This window comes from Haliotis rubra, unplaced genomic scaffold (assembly GCF_003918875.1).
Source record: "Haliotis rubra isolate DU_JTF1 unplaced genomic scaffold, ASM391887v1 Scf119, whole genome shotgun sequence".
NCBI lineage: Eukaryota > Metazoa > Mollusca > Gastropoda > Lepetellida > Haliotidae > Haliotis > Haliotis rubra.
Window position 1 is genome coordinate 1,550,687 of NW_025765103.1, and position 21,927 is coordinate 1,572,613.

The 21,927-nt window shown below is 39.6% G+C and overlaps 1 protein-coding gene across 1 annotated transcript; it reads right to left on the reverse strand.

The window, feature by feature from the left end:
• Positions 1–304: 304 nt before the first annotated feature.
• On the reverse strand, positions 305–3,984 carry LOC124260662 (NF-kappa-B inhibitor alpha-like). Its single transcript, XM_046694976.1, has 4 exons — positions 3,347–3,984; positions 2,232–2,673; positions 1,838–2,071; positions 305–1,674 (listed from the first exon to the last, which is right to left on the reverse strand). The coding sequence occupies exons 1-4, from the start codon at positions 3,829–3,831 to the stop codon at positions 1,627–1,629; spliced, it is 1,209 nt and encodes a 402-aa protein (XP_046550932.1). The 5' UTR covers positions 3,832–3,984; the 3' UTR covers positions 305–1,626.
• Positions 3,985–21,927: the final 17,943 nt, after the last annotated feature.

The window sequence follows — 21,927 nt, forward strand, 5'->3', positions numbered from 1 at the left end:
CCAATTGCATAGATTGATGCTCATGATGTTGATCACTGGAATGTCAGGTCCAGACTCAGTTATTTACATACCGTCGCCATATAGCTGGAATGTGCTGAGTGCTCACTAACTTGTGACAGATTAACTATAGTAATGTAAAAAGAGTCAAGTGTTCCTTAACTACTTGTGAGTAGTATAATATCAGCAATCCTGCTTCCATTATACTATACCCGCCTGAGAACCCAGTCTCTTGTAACCATGAGGCACTAAAGGCGTGAAGTCAGTACCTTTTGACTGCTGTATACTTAAAAACAAATACAGGAAGTATATAATTCATATTTTATTAAAAATAATTTAAATTTTATATACACAACTAATCTACATAACAAAAACAATATATTTACAAAAGCAATACATCGCTACATCAACCAGTTACCAAACTTATTACACAGTTTCAGTCAGCACAATCTTGGATCTTTGAGAATTGTTTTACTTTTGTGAACATTTTGTACATAACTTTATCCATATGATTTTCCCTAACAAATTATGATATTTTGTTTAACATATAAGATGTTTGCAGGTGTTGATTTAGGTGGAGATATAAGGAAGTTATTCATCTATTTACTGGGGTCAAAACGTTTTTTTGTTCTTATCAATAATAGACAGGATGTATGCTTTGGACTTAGCATTCAGTTAGTTAACTTACTTTTTCTTATCAATTTTGAGGCCATTCTCATCAAATTGTAGCTCAAAATTAAGTGGTAGTGAAAATCAAATAAATTTACAAATCTATTTTCTGTGGTCATTTTGGTTCTGGTGGATCATTAAACATATGAAAAGAATATCAGCTAAGTGTTTTAAAATTGAGTTGATGGGTATTTTCTCAAAAGTGTCTGCAACAGCCATGATTAACTGCCAGTGACAATCTATCAAAAATACCTATCTTAACTTTGACTTTCAATTTGTCTTGTCAGTTCAAATATATTTCTGAAATTTGAAAGACAAATTTCAAGCTACATCTTTGATCAATGAAAGAGTATGTACACTGTCCATATTTCCTAAGCGCTTATTGACCCGTTGAGCTAGTCAATATTTACGATGGGGAAAGCATTCCTTTGAACCCTCTGCGAAAAGAGCATCATGCTTTGGGGACAGTGTTATGATATACTGTTTTCCTTCCACCAAATCATCTATGAATAAAGTAATATTCACAACAAAAAGAAGTATTTAGAACATTAAGAAAAATCAAAGATCCAAGATATGCACTGCCATTCTATCCAATGTACATGAACTGGTTGAATGTAGGTGGCGCTGAACGGAATTACGCCTGGTGTTGGACCCGTAACACCCAGATGGCGAGTATCTATCGACATCAACTGCTTTCAGAATGTTTCAATTGTCTATGGGAGTCCTTCATTTCTCGGAACCTCAACTTTGAGAAGAACCCTGGCATAATTTGTCGTCAGTAAGGTGGCCCCTCAGTGGCTGTTGTTGTTCCACAAATAACTCACTCTCAGACAGGCCCTAACATCATTAGGGCCGGGCCTAAGAGGGTCAGTTGTATCCACTACACAAGGGTAGTGAAGATGGTTTACTCATCGAAATGAGAATCTCGAAATTTACCAACTCTTGAAGTCAGCTTTTTCTCTATCGCAACGACAAAGGCTCACCAGCTATGCAGAAATCGTCAATCATCTGAAAACAGAAATAAAATACATCAGCAAGAGTGTTACAATGACCATGTTTCAGTAAAATATCCTTTCCTAATAATTTTCTGAAGTCAATGACAAAAGATGAATAACTCACACTGACAGGAAAATGTTTATGAATGAAACTTGGATTTTTGTTTTCAACTTACATCTTCATCTTCATCTTCTGTGTCCTCCTGCAAGCTGGTACAATCTGCACCATGGGCTTGGAGAATTCCGACAACATCTCCAAACTTCCTTCCTGCTGCTAGGACAATGGGGGTCAGCCCACCGTATGTGCAGCTGTCCAAGTTGAGGCGTTTGCATCCCAAGAGAAACTCCAGCAGAATTCGGTTGCCAGTCTCAGCAGCATAATGGAGGACAGTGCGACCGCTTTTGCCATCCTGCAGAATCAGAATTTCATATATATATTAAAATTAGAATTATATGTTCTTTTTGAACTGACCAGACTTCTTAAAATAAATGACATATTTAGCAAAATAATGCTTTCACAGATATTAGTTAGAACATTTTTCCCTATTAATAAATGTGGGAATAACTTACCTGGGCATTTACTTTGGCTGCTTTTTTAATGAGTGACTCCATGACCTTCGTATGTGTTCCTAGAGCTGAAAGATGGAGACAGGTGTGACCATCATAGTTCTTTGCTTCAAGGTCCTGTGGAACTCTCTGGTAAGGGATTTCGTATTTGTTGTCTTGTGTTTCTTCATAGCATACTGGTTTCAACAAATGGTTGACAATCTCGTGGTAACCTTCACGAGCTGCTATGTGAAGGGGTGTGTTGCCATGGAGATCCCTAACATCCACTGAAGCTCCAGCAGCCATCAGCCGCCTGACAATCTTCTCTTGCCTTGTGATGACAGCCAGGTGAAGTGGGGTTTGAAGAAGAGTGTTGACAAAGTTTAACCATTCATGATTTGGTGCCAAGTTGATCAACTGCAGTGCAATTGACTCCGCCAGTTGAATGATTGCCATGTGAAGTTGTCTGTAAATAAAATATATCAAATAAACAACATGTACATATGTCAAATTAATTTAAATAATTTAGTAATGTATCAAATATTTGAAGGGCATTTAGAGCATTTAGTATAAATGTATGATTTCAAAACATAACTGCTTTTAGTACATTTTTATTAGCAACTGTTGTCTTGTACCAAATCAGTGAATCAATATTTGAGACTACACATTTTAAAAAAATTATATTCTTAAAAAATTGCTTAATTACCCTGGGACACGCCCAGATATTAAAAAATAAAATTTTCCATCATCAGTAATAAGCTCTATTATTGATCTCAGATGGGTTTGTTTGGCTCACGTCACCAGGACGCTGAATGTACGCCATGACATTGACAACTATCTATGACGCATTTGGACTTTCCCGTGACAAAAGATCTTTAGGTTTTTACTAATACTACATCGCAGTTGGGCCTTTCCACCGCGCTATTTGCGAACCCACGTAATAACCGACACACAAAGGGGACTTTGACCTCAATGGCTGCGCAAAACTGTTCTGCGCATGATACATCGCTTCAACGGCCCGCACTGCGCTATGGTACAGAACGCCTCCATTAACCTACAGCAAAGGCTTACTCCTTTGTCTATGTAAAGTGCATTAAAATAAATAAAATACATGACAATAAACAAACAATTGCACTTACGTGTCGCCATCGTCATCTTGCATGTATGCTTCTCTCGCTTCATGTGAAACCCCGGGTAAACAGTAGACATGCCCTCTAATTTCTTCAACTGACCGACCAAACTCTTCTCCCCATGTTGTGTGAAAGTCTGTGATAGATTTACTATGGTATCCATCGTCTTCTGGTGGTGTTTCCAAGCACTGTTTGTTTTCTGACTTCACTTCTGGCTCCGAAATCTGCATCTTGGTAATATCCTCAAGTAATGACCTGTCCACCATGTCATTGTCGCTGATATCGTCTGTCGATTTCAAACTCTGTTCAAATGAATATATACCAGAATCCTCTCTCTGTCCGTCTGTTTTCATAGAGGGATGAATGAACCTCTTCAGTTCTGGGCGAATATTTGCAATCGCGCTATAGCCAGATGGAGGATCATGCGCGGCGCAGTCAACTTGAAGATCGTCCTTATCCTCCATATTGAGAGAGTAGTCGTTGGTGCGGTACATTATCCGTCTCGTACGAAGGTGTGTCTGTACCAGTTCACGAATCGATTAGAACCTCTGTCCTCTCAAACCAGATAGATGCCACTGGCTGGGGTGCGCGGTTATTATATATCCTATGCTTGTGGTAAAACCCAAAGGAAGAAACCACCAGGATATAATGAGGCGCTCGCCCAGAATTTTCCGAGCTGTTGTCCACGTGACCTTAGACGGGCCTTGTAAGGAAGAAGGGGAATCCCCTAGTTGTTCTGCAGTCATTGGCTGACGTTAATGCACTTATGTAGCACTCATACTTCGCCCGTAAGCAAGTTCGACTTTGTCATGCACAAGATTTCACGACTGCGGATGATTATCGTTTGTATTGGCAAAATAGCAATGTTATCTAAACTCATGACAAAAACTCACGCTGCTGTAAACTATTCTGACAAATGATAATTGTTGATTAGTTAGATTGATTTATAATATAACAATATTATAGATACCATATAGTACAATGTATAAAATTAAACACATTAAATGATTCAGTTTAATACAAGTATGAGACCAAGAAGTAAAACAACATTACTGAATCATAAACGTTAAATAAATTCTGGAAAAAGTGCAGCAATATTAATTTTGGAATAATGAACTTTCGGATTGACATGGTGGGTTTTACAATGCGTTGTGATCGAAAGGATGTTTAAAATCTCTACTTCTTTCTGACCGGAATTTCGGTGTAGCTTGGCTAGTTTTGCCTGGGGGTACTGACTTTCAAAGCAGAAAAAAATGTGCGAAGATTGAAGAATTCTTGTCATTCGATATTTAATAATATTTATTTACCAAAAAAGATAATTCAGTAAAACTTAATAAAAATAACCCCGTCAATTTCTCTACAACCTGTTCGAGTTCCGGAATTACTCGAGTGACCCCGAATGGGTCGGAATGTTGACTTTCCCAGTGAGTTATTTTATAACCGAATGAAACATATATGTATATGTTACAGAACATATAAGGACAAACGTGGTATATATTACAGAATATGTAAGGACAAACGGGGTATATATTGCAGAATATATAAGGACACACGTGGTATATATTACGATTGACTCAATGGCGGCGACTTTCGTGGAAACCTTGTTGGAAATGCAGTAACTTTATCTCCGTCTGTACTGCATACAACAATAAACACTAGCCAAGTATTTTGTTGTTTATCGTAATTTGTCGGGTTACCCATGAAATATTTTTCTGCTTGTATTCCGATAGTACTGCTTCTCGTATCATCGAAAGATTTTTGTGAAAATATTCAAAATATATCAAAAGTCCGGTTTGAGAACTCGTACATTGAAAATATAACTACAGTGCCCCCTGGTTATACCGCCCCTGGTTATAATGCCACCTGGATATAATGTCATGTTTTTGCCACAACGGATTTCCTGCCTATATAATACCCTGGTTATGCTGCCAAACTGGATATAATGCCATTTGTGAATGGTTTTTGGAACAATAAGTCATTTCCCCCTGGTTATAATGCCAATATTACACTGGCTGCATGTTGTATACTTTCCTCAACTGGTTAATTGACATGACTCAAATTAATTGACTAAACTCATTAATATTGTAAGTAGTCATGTAATCCCAGATGGGATAACACATGTGACAATACACTTCCTGCCTCCTACAACAACAAGTCACCTGCAGCCCCTAGATGCTGGGATTATCCAGTCATTCAAGGCTCATTACAGGAGACATCAGCTCAATCATCTTGTTGATTGCATAGAGCCGCTAACTGTTCTACCTGGGTATAATGCCACCCTGGATATAATGCCCTATTTTCTCCTGGACAAACGGTGGCAATATAACCAGGGTATACTGTATAAATAAGGACAGAAGACCCATGCATCCTCTGTGAAAGTGAGCGAATACGGCTCTTCGTTCCATGACGAACACCAACTGTGTCAAAAAGGTGCTTGAGTTGTCGAAGTTGTCGAAGTCCCCCATACTGTTAAAACTTCAATCTTACATTCAGCCACAAATCTTACAGATTTCGAATCAGTATTTATTCTTATTGTTCCTGTGTGTAGTAGCAGTGACAGGTGTCGACATGCACACACGCGTGTTTGCTATTTAAAAGGTGGGTGCTGCTGTAAATAGCCTTAATTACTGAATACCATTAGCAGCATCACTGCGGTCATCATTGTGCCCGACCTTCTGACAGCTCAGAGACAGTACCACCACCGGTATACATTGTATTCAGGGGGAAATTAGTCTAGGCAGCGTCATTTGCCGCGCCGTGAGTTTGCGTCCCTTAGCCGTTCAAGGATACGCTTTCGAAATTCATCTTTCATTATCTCTCAGCTCGAGGATCATTAGTCGTCCTCGTTGTTGTTGTCAGCAACTGTGTTATTTCACTATCATTCTCAGCTACCTTTTTGTTCACCACTGCATTCAGCAGCCTAGTGGTTAAGCGTTCGCTCGTCACGCTGGGAACCCGGGTTCGACTCCCCACATGGGTACAATGTGTGAAACATTTCTGACGTTCCCCGCCGCGATATTGCTGGATTATTACTAAAAGCGGCGTAAAACTAAGCTCACTCACTCAGCCAGCAGAATCATGATCACTAACTGCCCCATCGACATTACTGTCGTCCACCTTCATCATCACCATAATCATCAGCACCATCACTGACATCTGGTGAGTGAGTGAGTTTAGTTTTACGCCGCACTCAGCAATATTCCAGCTATATGGTGTCGGTCTGTAAACAATCGAGTCTGGATCAGACAGTCCAGTGATCAACAGCATGAGCATCGATCTGCGCAATTAGGATACGATGACATGTGTCAACCAAGTCAGCGAGCCTGACCACTCGATCCCGTTAGTCGTCTCTTACGACAAGCATGGGTTACTGAAGATCAATATTCTAACCCGGACCTTCCCGGGTCCACTGAACTCTTGCATTTTGCTGTCGTCACCCCTTCTCTACAATCAGTACTCGGTGATCAGTCACTTGTCAATGCTTTTTAATGAAATTAGGGAAATGTAGTTATGTTTGGAAACTTAAACAGTATAATTCGATACGTAACTAATATACTTTATTACTTCATGAATGCATTCTGCTCTGCAAATAGTAAATTTAAATACTTCGAGGGTATACACATGTGTTTCAAATATTCATGGATACATATTGCTACACCATGAGTATACAGGGATATTCCAGGAGTACACCTTCATACTCAACAGTGTACAAGTACACTCCACGTTTATAGTACATCAATAGTCACAGCAAGTCCGACATGACTCTAGGCACATCGGTGACTTTCGTGGTCTATATTTAGCAACGGGTTATCCCGAAGGTGTACAATTTACGACTGTGGAAAGACAAGAAGACATCTCGTGCAAGGGGTCACGTTCGGGTTTTATCCCTAACTTTCACATTCCCTTCAGGTTCTAGCTTCACGTACGATTTATATCGGTGGTGTCACCTGATCTGCACAGAGATGAACAGTCTTCATGAAATATATTTATGATTATGATTATTGTCGTTGTTGCTGCTGTTGTTGTTGTTAGCAGCAGCAGCAGCAGTAGCAGTAGTAGTAGTAGTAGTAGTAGTAGTAGTAGTAGTAGTAGTAGTAGTAGTAGTAGAAGCAGCAAAATATGTAACAATAGCAGTAGCACCACCAGCAGTAGTAGTAGTTGTTGTGGTGGTCTTTTACGTTATCGTCGTCACTGATATAGGCTGAAGTACACGTGCAATGACAAACTTAGAGTCTCCAGATCTTGCTGAAAGGCAGTGCTATGTTGTATGTTTGAAGTATGAAGAAAACAAGCTGTACTTTAAACCTGTACACAGCGTTGTGTAGATGCATCATTTGTCATTAACTGAGTAACACACGTGATTACACTTGAATCGTCCTTGCTGAAACGGCCAATGTTTCGGTTAATTCATGTTCTGTGTCGATTATACCAGATATTTCAGAAATGTTTTGGGCGAGCGAGAAATCTCCTATTTTGCAACTAAGTGGGACCCAAAATGAGAAGAAAATGCATTCCATTTACAACATTGTGTTTATGAGTAAGAAACGAATTAGTAAGACCATGGTATATGGCGAGAAGATGGAATCCAGAGAAGATTGATATACAATATACATTGGAGGATCATCGTTGATCGAGGTAACACGAATATAATTGATAACTTGCTGTGGTAAATCTGGAAAATCACTATAGATGTCCGTTATTATGTGGTGACATGTCTCACTCATTTGGTGTTAATTCCTCATAAGATGCGTTGAAATTCTGTCCCCACAGACTACTGATTATTTCTGTTATCACTTCCTAACCTTTCAAGGTGATATTTATTGCCACCATAAAATAGCTTCAAAATTCGTTCAAATTGCATGAAGGCTTCAGATATTCCCCGAGAAATCCTCATAGTTTATGGAAGTCCATTAAGTTTTATATCTATTGCCGTGATCTGATGTTTTTCCGGGTTGGGTTTTCCTATACCAGATTTGTGTTATTGTTTAACGAGCGTTTGTCCACCAGGAAATAATAGCAGCATGTGACTGTGACTATATATACTATATTGAAACCTGTGTATGTAATTCACGTGACATAATAAGAAATAAATGCATGATTTTCTTGCGCTGCGTACATGTGACTGGATCTGGCTCAGTGGCTGAAAGTTGCAAATCTGGCCAAGTGCTGAGGGGACACCATATGCATACATGTATTAGGTTATTGCGACATACATTTGTAGTTCTAATTGTTTTATTGACTTTTGTATGTCCTTGAGCGCTTAACAATATCACCAGCAAAGAGTAATATAAACAGTTTATAGTTTCTAGGTAATATCCCTTTCATAATTTCGTTGTATCTGTTCGGAAAGTTCCTTAACAAAGAAAGGCTTAACACGCTCCCTTGTGGCACACCAGTAGAAACTCTTAACAAAGAAAGGCTTAACACACTCCCTTGTGGTACACCAGTAGAAACTCTTAACAAAGAAAGGCTTAACACACTCCCTTGTGGTACACCAGTAGAAGCTCTTAACAAAGAAAGGCTTAACACACTCCCTTGTGGTACACCAGTAGAAGCTCTTAACAAAGAAAGGCTTAACACACTCCCTTGTGGTACGCCAGTAGAAACTCTCTTAACAAAGAAAGGCTTAACACACTCCCCTTGTGGTACACCAGTAGAAACTCTTAACAAAGAAAGGCTTAACACACTCCCTTTGTGGTACACCAGTAGAAGCTCTTAACAAAGAAAGGCTTAACACACTCCTTGTGGTACACCAGTAGAAGCTCTTAACAAAGAAAGGCTTAACACACTCCCTTGTGGTACACCAGTAGAAGCTCTTAACAAAGAAAGGCTTAACACACTCCCTTGTGGTACACCAGTAGAAACTCTTAACAAAGAAAGGCTTAACACGCTCCCTTGTGGTACACCAGTAGAAACTCTTAACAAAGAAAGGCTTAACACACTCCCTTGTGGTACACCAGTAGAAGCTCTTAAGTGAGGAGTGGATACATGACATTTTTTTCTGAATATGTTACGTATGTGAGAAGGAAACAAATTCGTAACATAAATCAAATCCTCTTGAGAAGTCCACGAAATTGCATATAAATGTCCACGTCTACCACTTCCCCCCCACCTATCTATAGGACCATGTAACATAACTAGGCTATCTGTACTGGAGTTCCCTTTCTTCATTGATTTGGTTGTTATCTATGACTAAAATTCCATTTGTATATTCATTATTAGAATGAAAAAGATTATAGAATATAGAGAATGTAATACAGAGTGTGAGATCTCTGTAATTGTTCGATCATATTTTTATGTATAGGAATAACTAATTCAAGTGTTCATTCTTTAGGGAAACAGTACGTTTCGAGAACTGAACGGAAAAAAGTGTACAAACAGGGAAATAAATTGTCAAGGGAAACTTTCAAGAATTCTAGTATTGATATAGAGCTTGAGGAACGTTATTGTTAACACAACTTAATGTATCTAGGTAATGCTAAAATGTGCTAAATTTATTTTAACTGTTTTACAGTCCCTGAACCACTATTTCCCCTACTGCCTAGTCCTCCCTGCAATGCTATTTAAAGCCCTAAATGAAGCAAGTCTAGATTCCCTCAGGACTTTTCCCATCTGACTTGAGCTCCTTTTCATTTTAAATCGGTTTATTTGTTACTATCAAAATCTTTGAATGCCAATCTCATTCATATCTGACCCTTTACACAGAATGAGATGAATATTAGTGATTTCGTGAGATTATCTGCTTAGCAGTTACGGAGATAAAAAACGAGTTCGCATATTGGCATGGTACTTCACAGATATTGGAGAATACAAAAATTCTGTAAACATCAAACATCACAATATAAACCACCAAGTTTTATTAAACAGGACGACATCTGTAAAATTGTAACATCCGGACTACCGAGGCCAAGCCTATGTAAGATGCTACACCCAACTTTCCTAAGTATATGTCAACATTCTTACCGAAAATTATTTGTCAATTAGGTTTACATTATTAACTTCTAATTGCCTCATGTGAGTATGACTTGTCTATCGAAGTCTCCCACATTCATTGTATTTTTGAAGAACTGAAAATACAATATTCTAATTTGATGACTATGGTACAAACCAGCTGTATGTGAATATTTCCTGTCACATGAACCGCTCCAATGTTTGATTAATTGCCGTGGGTGAACCTTGAAACCAGTTAATGCCGGAGTGTATATACCCAATGATGTCAGCTGGGGGACTTTACACACCACAACATGATGCATATCCTTCATGGCTGGAGGAAATGAAATTCGAAATAATTGAGTGACCCACATACCACGCAGCGGACATCATGGGACTGGCACTTGGGCAGATGGAATAACCCGGAAGTATGAACTATTGAACTGTTTTTGTAGTTAATGAATTACATTAAATATATTTCATCTATTTAATACGGCCGCTACAGCGGTCCTTCGTTTACTCGAAGTTGAAGTATGTGTTGCTGGTCCACACATCAGCGTTGAAACCAATGGGACTTAATAAATCTGAAGGTTTTGGATTGGTGGTAATAGGTACACACCACGCATTTGCTGGTCGCCAGGTTCAGGTGAATAGAAGGTGCCAGTTCTGTTTGTGCATCACGTGGTTAATAGAATCACACATCCTACAATTTGTACATTCTTTTATAATTTTTACAGAGCTGTTTAGGGACTTAAAAGAAATACTTTTAGAGTGATCTTGCGGGAATATTATGGTTGGTTGAGTGAAATAAACGCACATACCTAATTACCTGAAGTATATATTTGTCAGTTAGGAGTGTATAAGTTACCTCCCCTACCAGGAGGCTCTCGGTATTTGTGAATATTGTAAACTAACATTCAGTGGGAAGAAAACCGTTTGTTTTAAATAATACCTGCTTTCTGCGAAACGCAACGAGAATTTCTTCCGCCAAAAGTATAAAAATGCTCTGAGCATGTGACGAGGAAACGAAGTGTGTTTTCCAACATTGATGCATGAAACATATAGATCGCATTCAAATTGGCGGGTTTTCGTGGTGGTATTTTATGGAATCACGAGTGATGTGGTTATCTTGTCATACCCTGCTGTGACATCAGTAACACAGTAATGTATCTTTTGAAAAAATTGAACACTCATCATCGGTTCCGTTTCATGAAATGATTTCATATACTGAAGCCTTTAAGAGAAAATTTCCAAATAAATCTCAAATTCAAACAGTGCTGATATTGTGTGCATGTATGGGGAAAATACAATTTCAATGGACATATACTATCCCCAAAAAGAAACGCATAGGCCAGAAATCTGTTGCGAAAATGTTGTATTTTCAAACATGTATAACTCGTCAACAAATAGACTTTAATGCATGAATTTTTACACCAGTTTAGAAGAAGGTAATGTCTATACAACCAAGTGGATACTTTTAGATAACGGAGACGTTGAGCGCGATGGTGACAACGTAGCACGGTCCCGACGTCGGGTCTCCTGGCTGTCAGACCAATCTCTTTCAACCTGTTCCGAACAGTTTGACCGGATACCCTCCGAAGTTCAGGCACCCTGGCTGCTGTGCTCTCACCCATGGCAGTACGATCACCCAAATGTAGTACCCGGATGTACCGATTCTGGGCTGCAGTGGTGACTCGAGGTCTGCCTGTACGGGGACGGTCATTTGTTATACCTGTTTGGTTGTAACGAGCTGCAAATACTTAAATTGTAATATTTATTCAAATTTGAGATCTGCCCTTTCAAAATTTAGATGTGGAAACTGTAATTTAGCAGTAAGAAACTGGGAGATATGAAAATATTGCTTCTAATGAAAGATTTTGTTTATTTTGTAAATCCAAAGGTGTTAATGTTGTTGAAGATTAGTGGCATATTTTGTACATTTGTGAATGTTTCTCTGATGTTCGAGAGAAATATGTTGCGAAATATTTAAGTCAGCCTCCGACGATAAACAACTTTATACATATTATGCAATCTGCTAATGTCGATGTGATTAAGAATGTTTCTTTATGTTTATATGATGTACAAATTACAATTAAGAGCAGAACATTTTTATAAATCATTGTGTACCATTCATGTGATGTGTGATCATGCATTTGACTGTATTATTGGCCAGTGGCCTTTTACTGAATAAAACTGTCTGTCTTCAAACCGTGATATCGTGCTCAGACTAACATTCAGACGCCTGGCAACAGAAGATTGGTAATCTCCAGCGTGCATTCTTTCAATGGCGATGTTCCTTGAAGGTGATTTCTGTTGCGTTGTGGCGATGCCTTTTTGATCCTTGTGAGAAATCTAATCAAAATCAACATTTTCAGGTAAAATCGATTTATTACTTGTGCAATTGTGTAAAATCATGCTATGAACACTTCTGTTGCATATTTTGACGATTGTTTGAACACAATAGGTAATTAATAGATTTTAAAAAAACAAATCGCCTATGCGTTTCTTTTTTGGGATAGTATATATTATGATAGGGAAAATTACCATTATGTCGGCCATTTAGTAGATGAAATATTGTGTTCTCTCTTAATTTCTTCTTAATTTTTCTTTAAAAGCCTTTTCTGGGATGTTGATCTATTCATAGAATGCAACCTATGTCTCGGTTTTACCATCCAGATTTGTCGGGAGGCGAGTTGAGAAAAACGCAGCTGGTCCACAATCATGGTGTCCAAGCAGATATGGAATAACCTGACGCATTTCCGTGAGGGCGACATGTACGATGGGAGCTATATGTTCCTCTGTACGTAAACATTCCTAGCCGTGATCGTCCGGAAATGCGGAATAACGGGGGCTTGCTCACTGCACCTAGCTGGACTCGAGGGCACTTAGGACAACTTTACAACAATAGCTGGACGAGAGTCTCCTGTCCTGGGATTGACACTGCTCTGATGATGGCGAATATAAAGAAACAGACATCATAATGTTCGACACGCATCAACACACAGCAACATAAGAACAGTGCATTTGCTAGCATATAGAATCATTAAATAATGTATTTGTACTTCAAACTGATGGACTTATGGAGTTTGTTGTAAATATTTGTCAACATAATCCCATCCGAGGCACACACTCTTCTGCCAACGATGCGGGAGTGCATGGGTCCCGCTGAAACAGAAACGTCATAATGGTTGCCAGAGCGTTCTGTCTTCAAGTTTGGGTAGAGATGGCTGTGGATGATTCTCAGAGATATCAAAGCCATAGTCAGGTATTGCAGCCATGCAACAACAGGGTCGTGCGCAGGAGCATTATCCTGGATAAGGGACCGTTCATAATTTATGGCTGGGGGTTGGGGGCTGGGGTGATGATGATTATTTAAGGGGTGTCACCCATTTTGTTCTGGGGAGCTAGGGGGTCAGCAATTTTGTACACACACGTACTAGGGGAAGCAATTTTGTACATAAATATATGTTTAAAATTATGCTTAGAAATTATGGGAAGGGGAGGTCGGTCATTGATTTTGTACATAAATTTTAGTGTGTGTGTCCGTAGGGGTGGGGGGTGGGTGGTGTCATTCACATTGTACATGCTTCTCCTTAAAAATCATCACCACCACCCCTAGCCATAAATTATGAACGGTCCCTAAAGCAACTTACATTTTGTGAATTTTCCACTACAGTTAGATTAGCCTGGTAATGACCTTTCATGGCCAGACTTTGATCAGTAGGACTGTAACGATGCATCGAACTATCGATGTATTGCAATTGTTGAGTCTCCGATAGCAATTTATCGATGGTAGAAAAGAAAACCATCGATGTATCGATAGTATGTGTGACTATTGATAGTTTAGTAATTGACTTCCTTTGATAAATGCGCATCGCAAAGTACAGGATGTTTGGGTGCAGACTTGCAGCTTCATTGAGTTTATAATTTAACTGTTTACTTGATCTGGGTTTCAAGTTTCTTGTCAGTTATTAAATGAGACAGAAACTACTTCAGCTTGTTTTTATTTTACATACAGTATATAAACTGTACATTCATTTGGGAAATGACTTCGATCAAATGAAACAATTCAAGGAGAAAAGAAACTATTGCAATAGTAAGTTGCAATAGACTATCGATATTGCAATAGTAAGTTGCAATAGACTATCAATATCGCAATAGTTGCCCCCCACCCCCACCCCCAGTCATATCTTCATTCATATTGTTCCTCTGTGTGAAAGCAGTATGTTTCGTGGAAACCGATGACACCACTTTACCAGCTATTGAACCTGGAAGTGTCTGCTTGAGACGGGCACACGTTGGAGGCTTCCACAGATTGGACTGTTATTGAGTCCCTGGATGAAGCCCTGAACTCATCCATAGTTACAACTTCCTCAACACAATCAGAGGGTGCGCTTCAGAAGTTTCTTATCACTCCCATGGTAGAAGTACACTGTACTAGCTATAGGGCGAGTGGTTGGTCTTCGGTCGTCCATGATTAGTTTAAGAACTCTGAGGTTATTTAGTCCACTGGTGTGGAACTGAAGTGATGACCTTTGTGTTCAGGCCAATTTGTGCAATGTTACAAATCTATCAACTACAAAAACTGAATGAAACGTGGTTGCAATATGAAGAATGATTAATCTGTAATATCACAAAATAAAATGTTGAATAAAGTTGTATGTTTTGCACGTATTTTAGTCAGTATTCACCCTGTTCATTGTAATTGACACAAATTGTATTATATAAGATGGTAGTTAAAGCTTACAGATATGGATCTGCATTGGAAACAAACAAGAGAGGTCTTGGAATCAGAGGAGGTACTTGCTCTTCTCAGGGAATATAATCACAGCATGGACGAAATCTTCCATGCTACAATATCTTCCAACATTTGAAGATAACAAACACACGAACGTCTGATGTGGCGTACATCGGTATGGACACGGGTCACAGCAGCAATAATTCACGAGATACATAAACATTATTGTAATGGCCAAGGTCATTGACGCCATGACTTTGGTTAATGTTAGAGCCGGATGTGACACATTCAATATTCGGGCGAAGATTAGACCACTTCAGCTTTGGAAGACCTACTGCTTGTTTCTGACTGCACCTACATGTCTAAGACAAAGTTCCTATGTGAGTTGATTTGGGAACCAAGTTTGTCAAGTGTAGATGGTGTGCTATAGCCGTGTTGTGGTCGAAAGTAAAGAGCCTCATGGCGCCTCATATAGCGAGTGTGTGAGTGAGTATGGTTTAACGCCGCTTTTAGCAATATTCCAGCAATAGCACGGCGGGGGACACCTGAAATGGGCTTCACACATTGTACCCATGTGGGGAATCGAACCCGGGTCTTCGGCGTGACAAGCGAACGCTTTAACCACTAGGCTACCCCCACCGCCCCCGCCTCATCTAGAGTGGAGGGCCTGTGTCGGTGGTGTTATTGTCTGTTCTGGGAACAATAAATGCGTATTACTTAGTGTTGGTATCTAGGAATGTTAAACAGTGTAGGGATCTATTAATAATACTTACACTACATATTCATAATTGATAACCAAGGACTTTATCTTATCAAATAGAAGCAACAAGTATATCCATACGTGCATGCCATATATCATTTGAACGCAAATATCTGTCTGTCTCTCGTAACACAGGGCATGTTACGTAATAGTGTAAACATTCCGCTGTATTATCATGGAGGCTACACACAATTCACAATGGAGATACATAAGCAAGAGCGGAATTCAATGTTGGGTGCTTTCTATAACATCATGTTAGTTGATTCAGCATAGCATGGCACGGGAAATAAACGGGAAATACAGCAGGAATGAATTGTCATAACTGAGTAATCACGTTTTCTGAAGATGAAACTAAGCATATTTTTCATCTCTAAATTCATTCATGTATGTTCTTTCACGTGAGGAAGGTACATCCCACGCAGAACGTGTGTAGACAGATCATAACTTTGTACATGGAAGCGGGCAACACTTGTATTACACGCGGAACAAGTTCAGTAGTTAAACACAGGTTCTATGTCGATGCTGTATGCGGGATGTTGATACTGGGGAAGTCGACCTGAAAATACCTAAGCAGAACGAGAGTGAATGTTTCTGAAGTGGTGAGTTCAGATTACGAATATGAAGCAACGCACGTTTTAGAGGTATTTATAAAGACTTTCAGTTTCGAAAATGTTAAAACAAAGTAAATAGTTTTGCGTGGCGTTTTCTCTCACATTTTGAGAGAGTGACTGTTGATTAACGCCGCACTCAGCAATATTCCAGCTGTATGGCGGCGGTCTCTATTATTATTATTTTATTATAGGATATTTATATATTTATATCCAGGCAACTAATGCTTGCTCAAGGCGCTGACATTTTATTTCCCTCGATCATTGGATGTCAATCTCAATGGCACATCGTATTATCAATCTCAACTCCCTGGGGAGTATACAACTCTTGCAGCCACTAGGCGCACCGAGTTATTGTGGCTTTCTCATCCTAACGAGGTACCCATTCACAGCTGGGTGGACTGGGACACACAGTCACAGTATTTTGTCCAAGTTCACTTCACGTTGCTGTACCCGCAACTAGGTGTTTGCACGTATTCATGTGGCCACTATCTGGTCACATACATACGAATTCGTGGGTTCTTTTAAGTGCACAGGGTTGTGTACTGTACACTAGGGGTTGTGACAACACTGAAAGAGTCTGCACACAAAGATGACTCCAAGGTTTTTACACCCGGTCACAGGTGGGCTCGATCCCGACACCTCAACCTCGCTGGATCACTAGCCTGGCGCCTTAGCCAGCTCGCCCACCGCGCCCCTTCTACATAATCGAGTCTGGACCAGGCAATCCAGTGATCAACATGATGAGCATCGAACTACGCCACTGGGATACCATGAGGAAAAGAAGTGTGTTTTCCAACATTGATGCATGAAATTTTCGTGGTGGTATTTTATGGAATCACGAGTGATGTGGTTATCTTGTCATACCCTGCTGTGACATCAGTAACACAGTAGTGTATCTTTTGAAAAGAAATAAACACTCATCATCGGTTCCGTTTCATGAATTAATTTCATATACTGAAGCCTTAAAGAGAAAATTTCCAAATAAATTCCCACCCCACCCCCCAGTCGCCTCGGATGACAAGCATGGGTTGCTGAAGACCAATTTTAACCCGGATCTTCACGGATGGAGTGAGTGATCGAGTGAGTTATAGGGTCCGGGAAATTGTATTCGATGGTTTTAGCAATGGACCAACAGACCACAAGTCAATTTCCACTAGCTTCCATCAGGCACATGGCCTATACACCTAGGGCATATAATAATAGGGGGTCTAGTGGCTACATCTAGGTGGTCCTACTGCATACGTGTAGATGATCTTGGGGCGTGAATCTAGGTGGTCCTACTGAATACGTCTAGACAACCCTGGGGCGTAAATCTTGGTAGTCCTACTGGCTACATCTAGGTGTCCTTGGGACGTAAATCTAGGTGTCCTAGTGTCTACATCTAGATGCAACTGGGGCGTAGATCTAGGTAGTCCTACTGCATACGTCTAGATGGCCTTGGGGCGTAACTCTAGGTAGTCCTACTGGCTACTTCTAGGTGTCCTTGCGGCGTAACTCTAGGTAGTCCTACTGGCTACGTGTAGCTGCCCTTGGGGGCTTACATCTAGGTGGTCCTAGTGCCTACATCTAGATGCCCTTGGGGCGTAACTTTAGGTAGTCCTATTGGCTACTTCTAAGTGTCCTTGGGCCGTAAATCTAGGTAGTCCTACTGGTTACATCTAGGTGTCCTTGGGGCGTACATCTAGGTGGTCCTAGGGTCTACATCTAGATGCCCTTGGGGCGTAAATCTAGGTGGTTCTAGTGGCTACATCTAGGTGTCCTTGGGGCGTAAATCTGGGTAGTCCTACTGGCTACATCTAGATGCCCTTGTGCCGAAAATCTAGGTGGTCCTAGTGTCTACATCTAGGTGTCCTTGGGGTGTAAATCTAGGTAGTCCTACTGGCTACATCTAGATGCCCTTGGGCCGTAAATCTAGGTAGTCCTAGTGTCTACATCTAGGTGCCCTCGGCCGTAAATCTAAGCAGTCCTACTGGCTACATCTAGGTGTCCTTGGGGCGTAAATCTCGGTGGTCCTAGTGCCTGCATCTCGGTATCCTTGAGAATTAAATCTAGGTGGTCCTTGTGGCTACATTCATGTGGTCCTATGGACATACATCCAAGTTCCTTCTGTCCAAAGCTCCCAATTGGGACTGTAGTCATACGCATCATGCTAATCTGTGTGAATTCAAGTCATCAGTAAAGCGAATCCGTGAAGTTTGGGTCCCATCTCTCACTAAGACATTGACGATACAGCCAATATTCTGGTTATATAGAATTCAACAATATTTCATTCCTAAGACGTTATTGGATATATACGACCGCTGCATAAAAACAACAGGGACACTTTTGGTACATTGTAGAAGTGGATTTCAAACCACATAACAGTATTTTACGTCCGCTTCGGAACAGTTAGTCATTAGGAAGACATTAGTTCTGTCCCAGGCGAGGCAAAATGGTGTTTGTGTCGCGTCAGTATTTATTGCACATGAGTGCAGAAAACAACACAGCCTTGCCATGCATATCACAAACAAAGAACCAATCCCTACGAAGCGATTAACGGAAATGTGTCTTCCTCAGGTTATGCTAACCTCACGTCACACATTGAGCCTTGTGACAGCAGTCATAATGGTAAGCCCAGTACACTTTGACACCCATTTCATCTTAATACCGTCAATGGAATCCTTAAAAACTAATCAAATCTAAAACGTTTAGAAACTACAACTCTGCATTTGTTAAGAAATGTTTATTTACAAGGTATGTTTAAATAAGTTGATAAGTTATGCTTACAACAGATTGTTTTACAAGAAGAAGAGAGAAAAAAATGTACTCCCCATAAATATGTACAAAAATGAAACAATAATTGACTGATGAAGCAACACCAGTAACAACCAACTAGTTTACACAATTCAGAACAAATATTCTCAGTAAACATTACAAAGAAAGCCTCTCTTAATGGTCAGTACATTATAATATTCCAGCAATATCAGGATGGGGGACCAGTACATTATTAGTAAAAATAACCTTTGTCTACAGATTTCTCATGTTTGTTTTTCAATCATGTTTGATACAACCTACCTGTACTGGCAGCCTGCACATACAATTTCATGAAATTATTAGAATTCTAAGGATTGTTTCTTGTGAGGAATTTGTTTTGTTTTTTTTATAAAATGTTTACGTTTCTAACTGGTATATTCCAAATACCAATGAACAAAGGGTTAACTCATACCATAATCCTAAACTGAATTGATTTCAAGAATACAACACATAAACAAAGCTCCATCTCCATTCTGGGGTGAGAACGTTTGTTTCTTTAAACATATGTTTTGTACAATAAGAACTTATGCACAAATATTACACATCTGTACACCTGTCATCTCACAGCATCAACACACACGCACACATGCATGCACACACGCACACACACACACACACAGAGTAACTCTGTGAAACCACGACACATCTGGTCTGATACAATGTGAAGTTACACAGTCGCCTTCTATCAGAGACTGCCACAGCTACAGCTTGCTACAGACTTGAGATGGCCATAGTGCACTCTAAACAGAGACTGCTGCAGCTACAGCTTGCTACAGACTTGAGATGGCCATAGTGCACTCTAAACAGAGACTCATGATATTGAATGAGCCAAGATCTTTGGTAAAAACAAAACTAAACCCTACGTTACAGGATTACACTTTGGTCAGAAAAATACCACTGAATGAAAATAGGGGAATATCTATTGATATATTATATATAGGGCACTGCAGCAATGACCTGTTGCAATGTGACATGAGCTATTATGGACAGCTACTACTTACAGCTACTGATGACTACCTGCAGCTACATCAAACACTCTGTGATGACGCTCCCTGCAACTAGTGTCTAAAACATGAGCATGATTTTCCAGAACGAAACTTTACCACTTAAGGAGGAAAAGATAACATGGGAGGTATCAACTCCTTGCATGAATTTCGTTTGATGAGGCCATGTTGAGTTTGGTGATACTGTGATGTTGGTGCAGGGAAAGCCATGATGAATTAATTGTATTTTCAGCCCAATCCATCTCACCACCTGTCACCCTACCTCTTAATTGTCCCCAATTCCCAAAATGAAGAAATGTCTCCAGTGTTCGGATATTTTTCTTTTAGTATACCATACATACAGTACTACCAAAGATTCTTGTTTCACATGAATATCATTCATAAACAGAAAATGTACACAGATGTCTTAAACAGATTGCTAAAAAAAAATATAGATATAAAAATAAATGTCCCAGCCCCACGTTTTAACAATCTGACAGAACCACACTGATATCATGTGGAAGTAGGCTGTCATAGTGTGCAGGTTTAATCAGGTCACAATCAAAAGAAATTTCTATCAGTGAAGAATACTTTATGTTGAAAGCAGTAAATTTAAATACACGTATGTAAATATTTATGATATATATTCTTCCTGAATTTCAACTGTTTCTTAAAGAAATTTCATCATAAATATTTACCATGTGAGCTGAAGTCAAAATGGAAATAATATATATTTGTGCAGTAGGAAAATAACCTTGGTCTGTGTCAGCTGATGACAAACACTTAAACATTCTTGTAAGTTGACATTTCTCATCATCATCCATATGTTCAGTCGGGAATCAACTATCACCTCCTTTGCTGGACTTGGTGATTCTGTTCACACTTACATAAATTCCATCCCAGATGTTAACTTGCAAGCTGTCACAAGATTAATGACCAGCACAGCTGGTGATCGGGACACACAGCAGGGGGACCCTGTACAACTTCCTCGGCCAGCATTGAATACCTGTATATAACTACTGCTAGTCCAATGTAGTCTCAAACAAAATAAACTTTCATCGACTAAAACACTACCATAGTATTTTTTATGAAATCAACACTATTTCCTTTCCTCCAGATGAAGACTGCCTCCAAAGGACTAACAACTGGACAATGCGACATCCCTATAATCTCCGTACTGTGGACGTTTAGTTGTGAATGACAACATATATAATACACAGCAAAATATGTACAGCTCATAAGATAACCTGGCAGCTTACTATCATAATGATTTAAACAGCTTTCTTCTCACAATACAATAAGAAAATGAAATACTCCAAAATAATATATTTTCACATATGAGAGAGTTGAAGCATCCATGCACTTTTTAAGGGTGTGTTTGAGAGACACCATGCCTACATGGAAGTAGAACCCAGCTCAGAAGCCTTCAGCAGCCCAACACTGGGCCAACTCAACTATTTCACTAATCAAAATGAGGGGCAAGCCAGCAAAGCTGGGTATCAATGCTTTCCTAATGCAGTTTTTCCTATTTTGTCACAACATGACAGCTACAAAAGTGCCAATATTCAGTGAAAATGTCATTAGATTCACAGCCATACAAACAAGTTATCCCCAAAATGATTGCTTAAATAGTCAAAATTCCAATCCTGGAGACTAGTGCAATTCTGTTACTAATCACGTGACATGCACCACACTATCCACATACACACTGCTTGGTTCCCATTCTCTACCAGTAACCAGCTGGTAAACAGGGGCTAGTGACTATCTATATATAT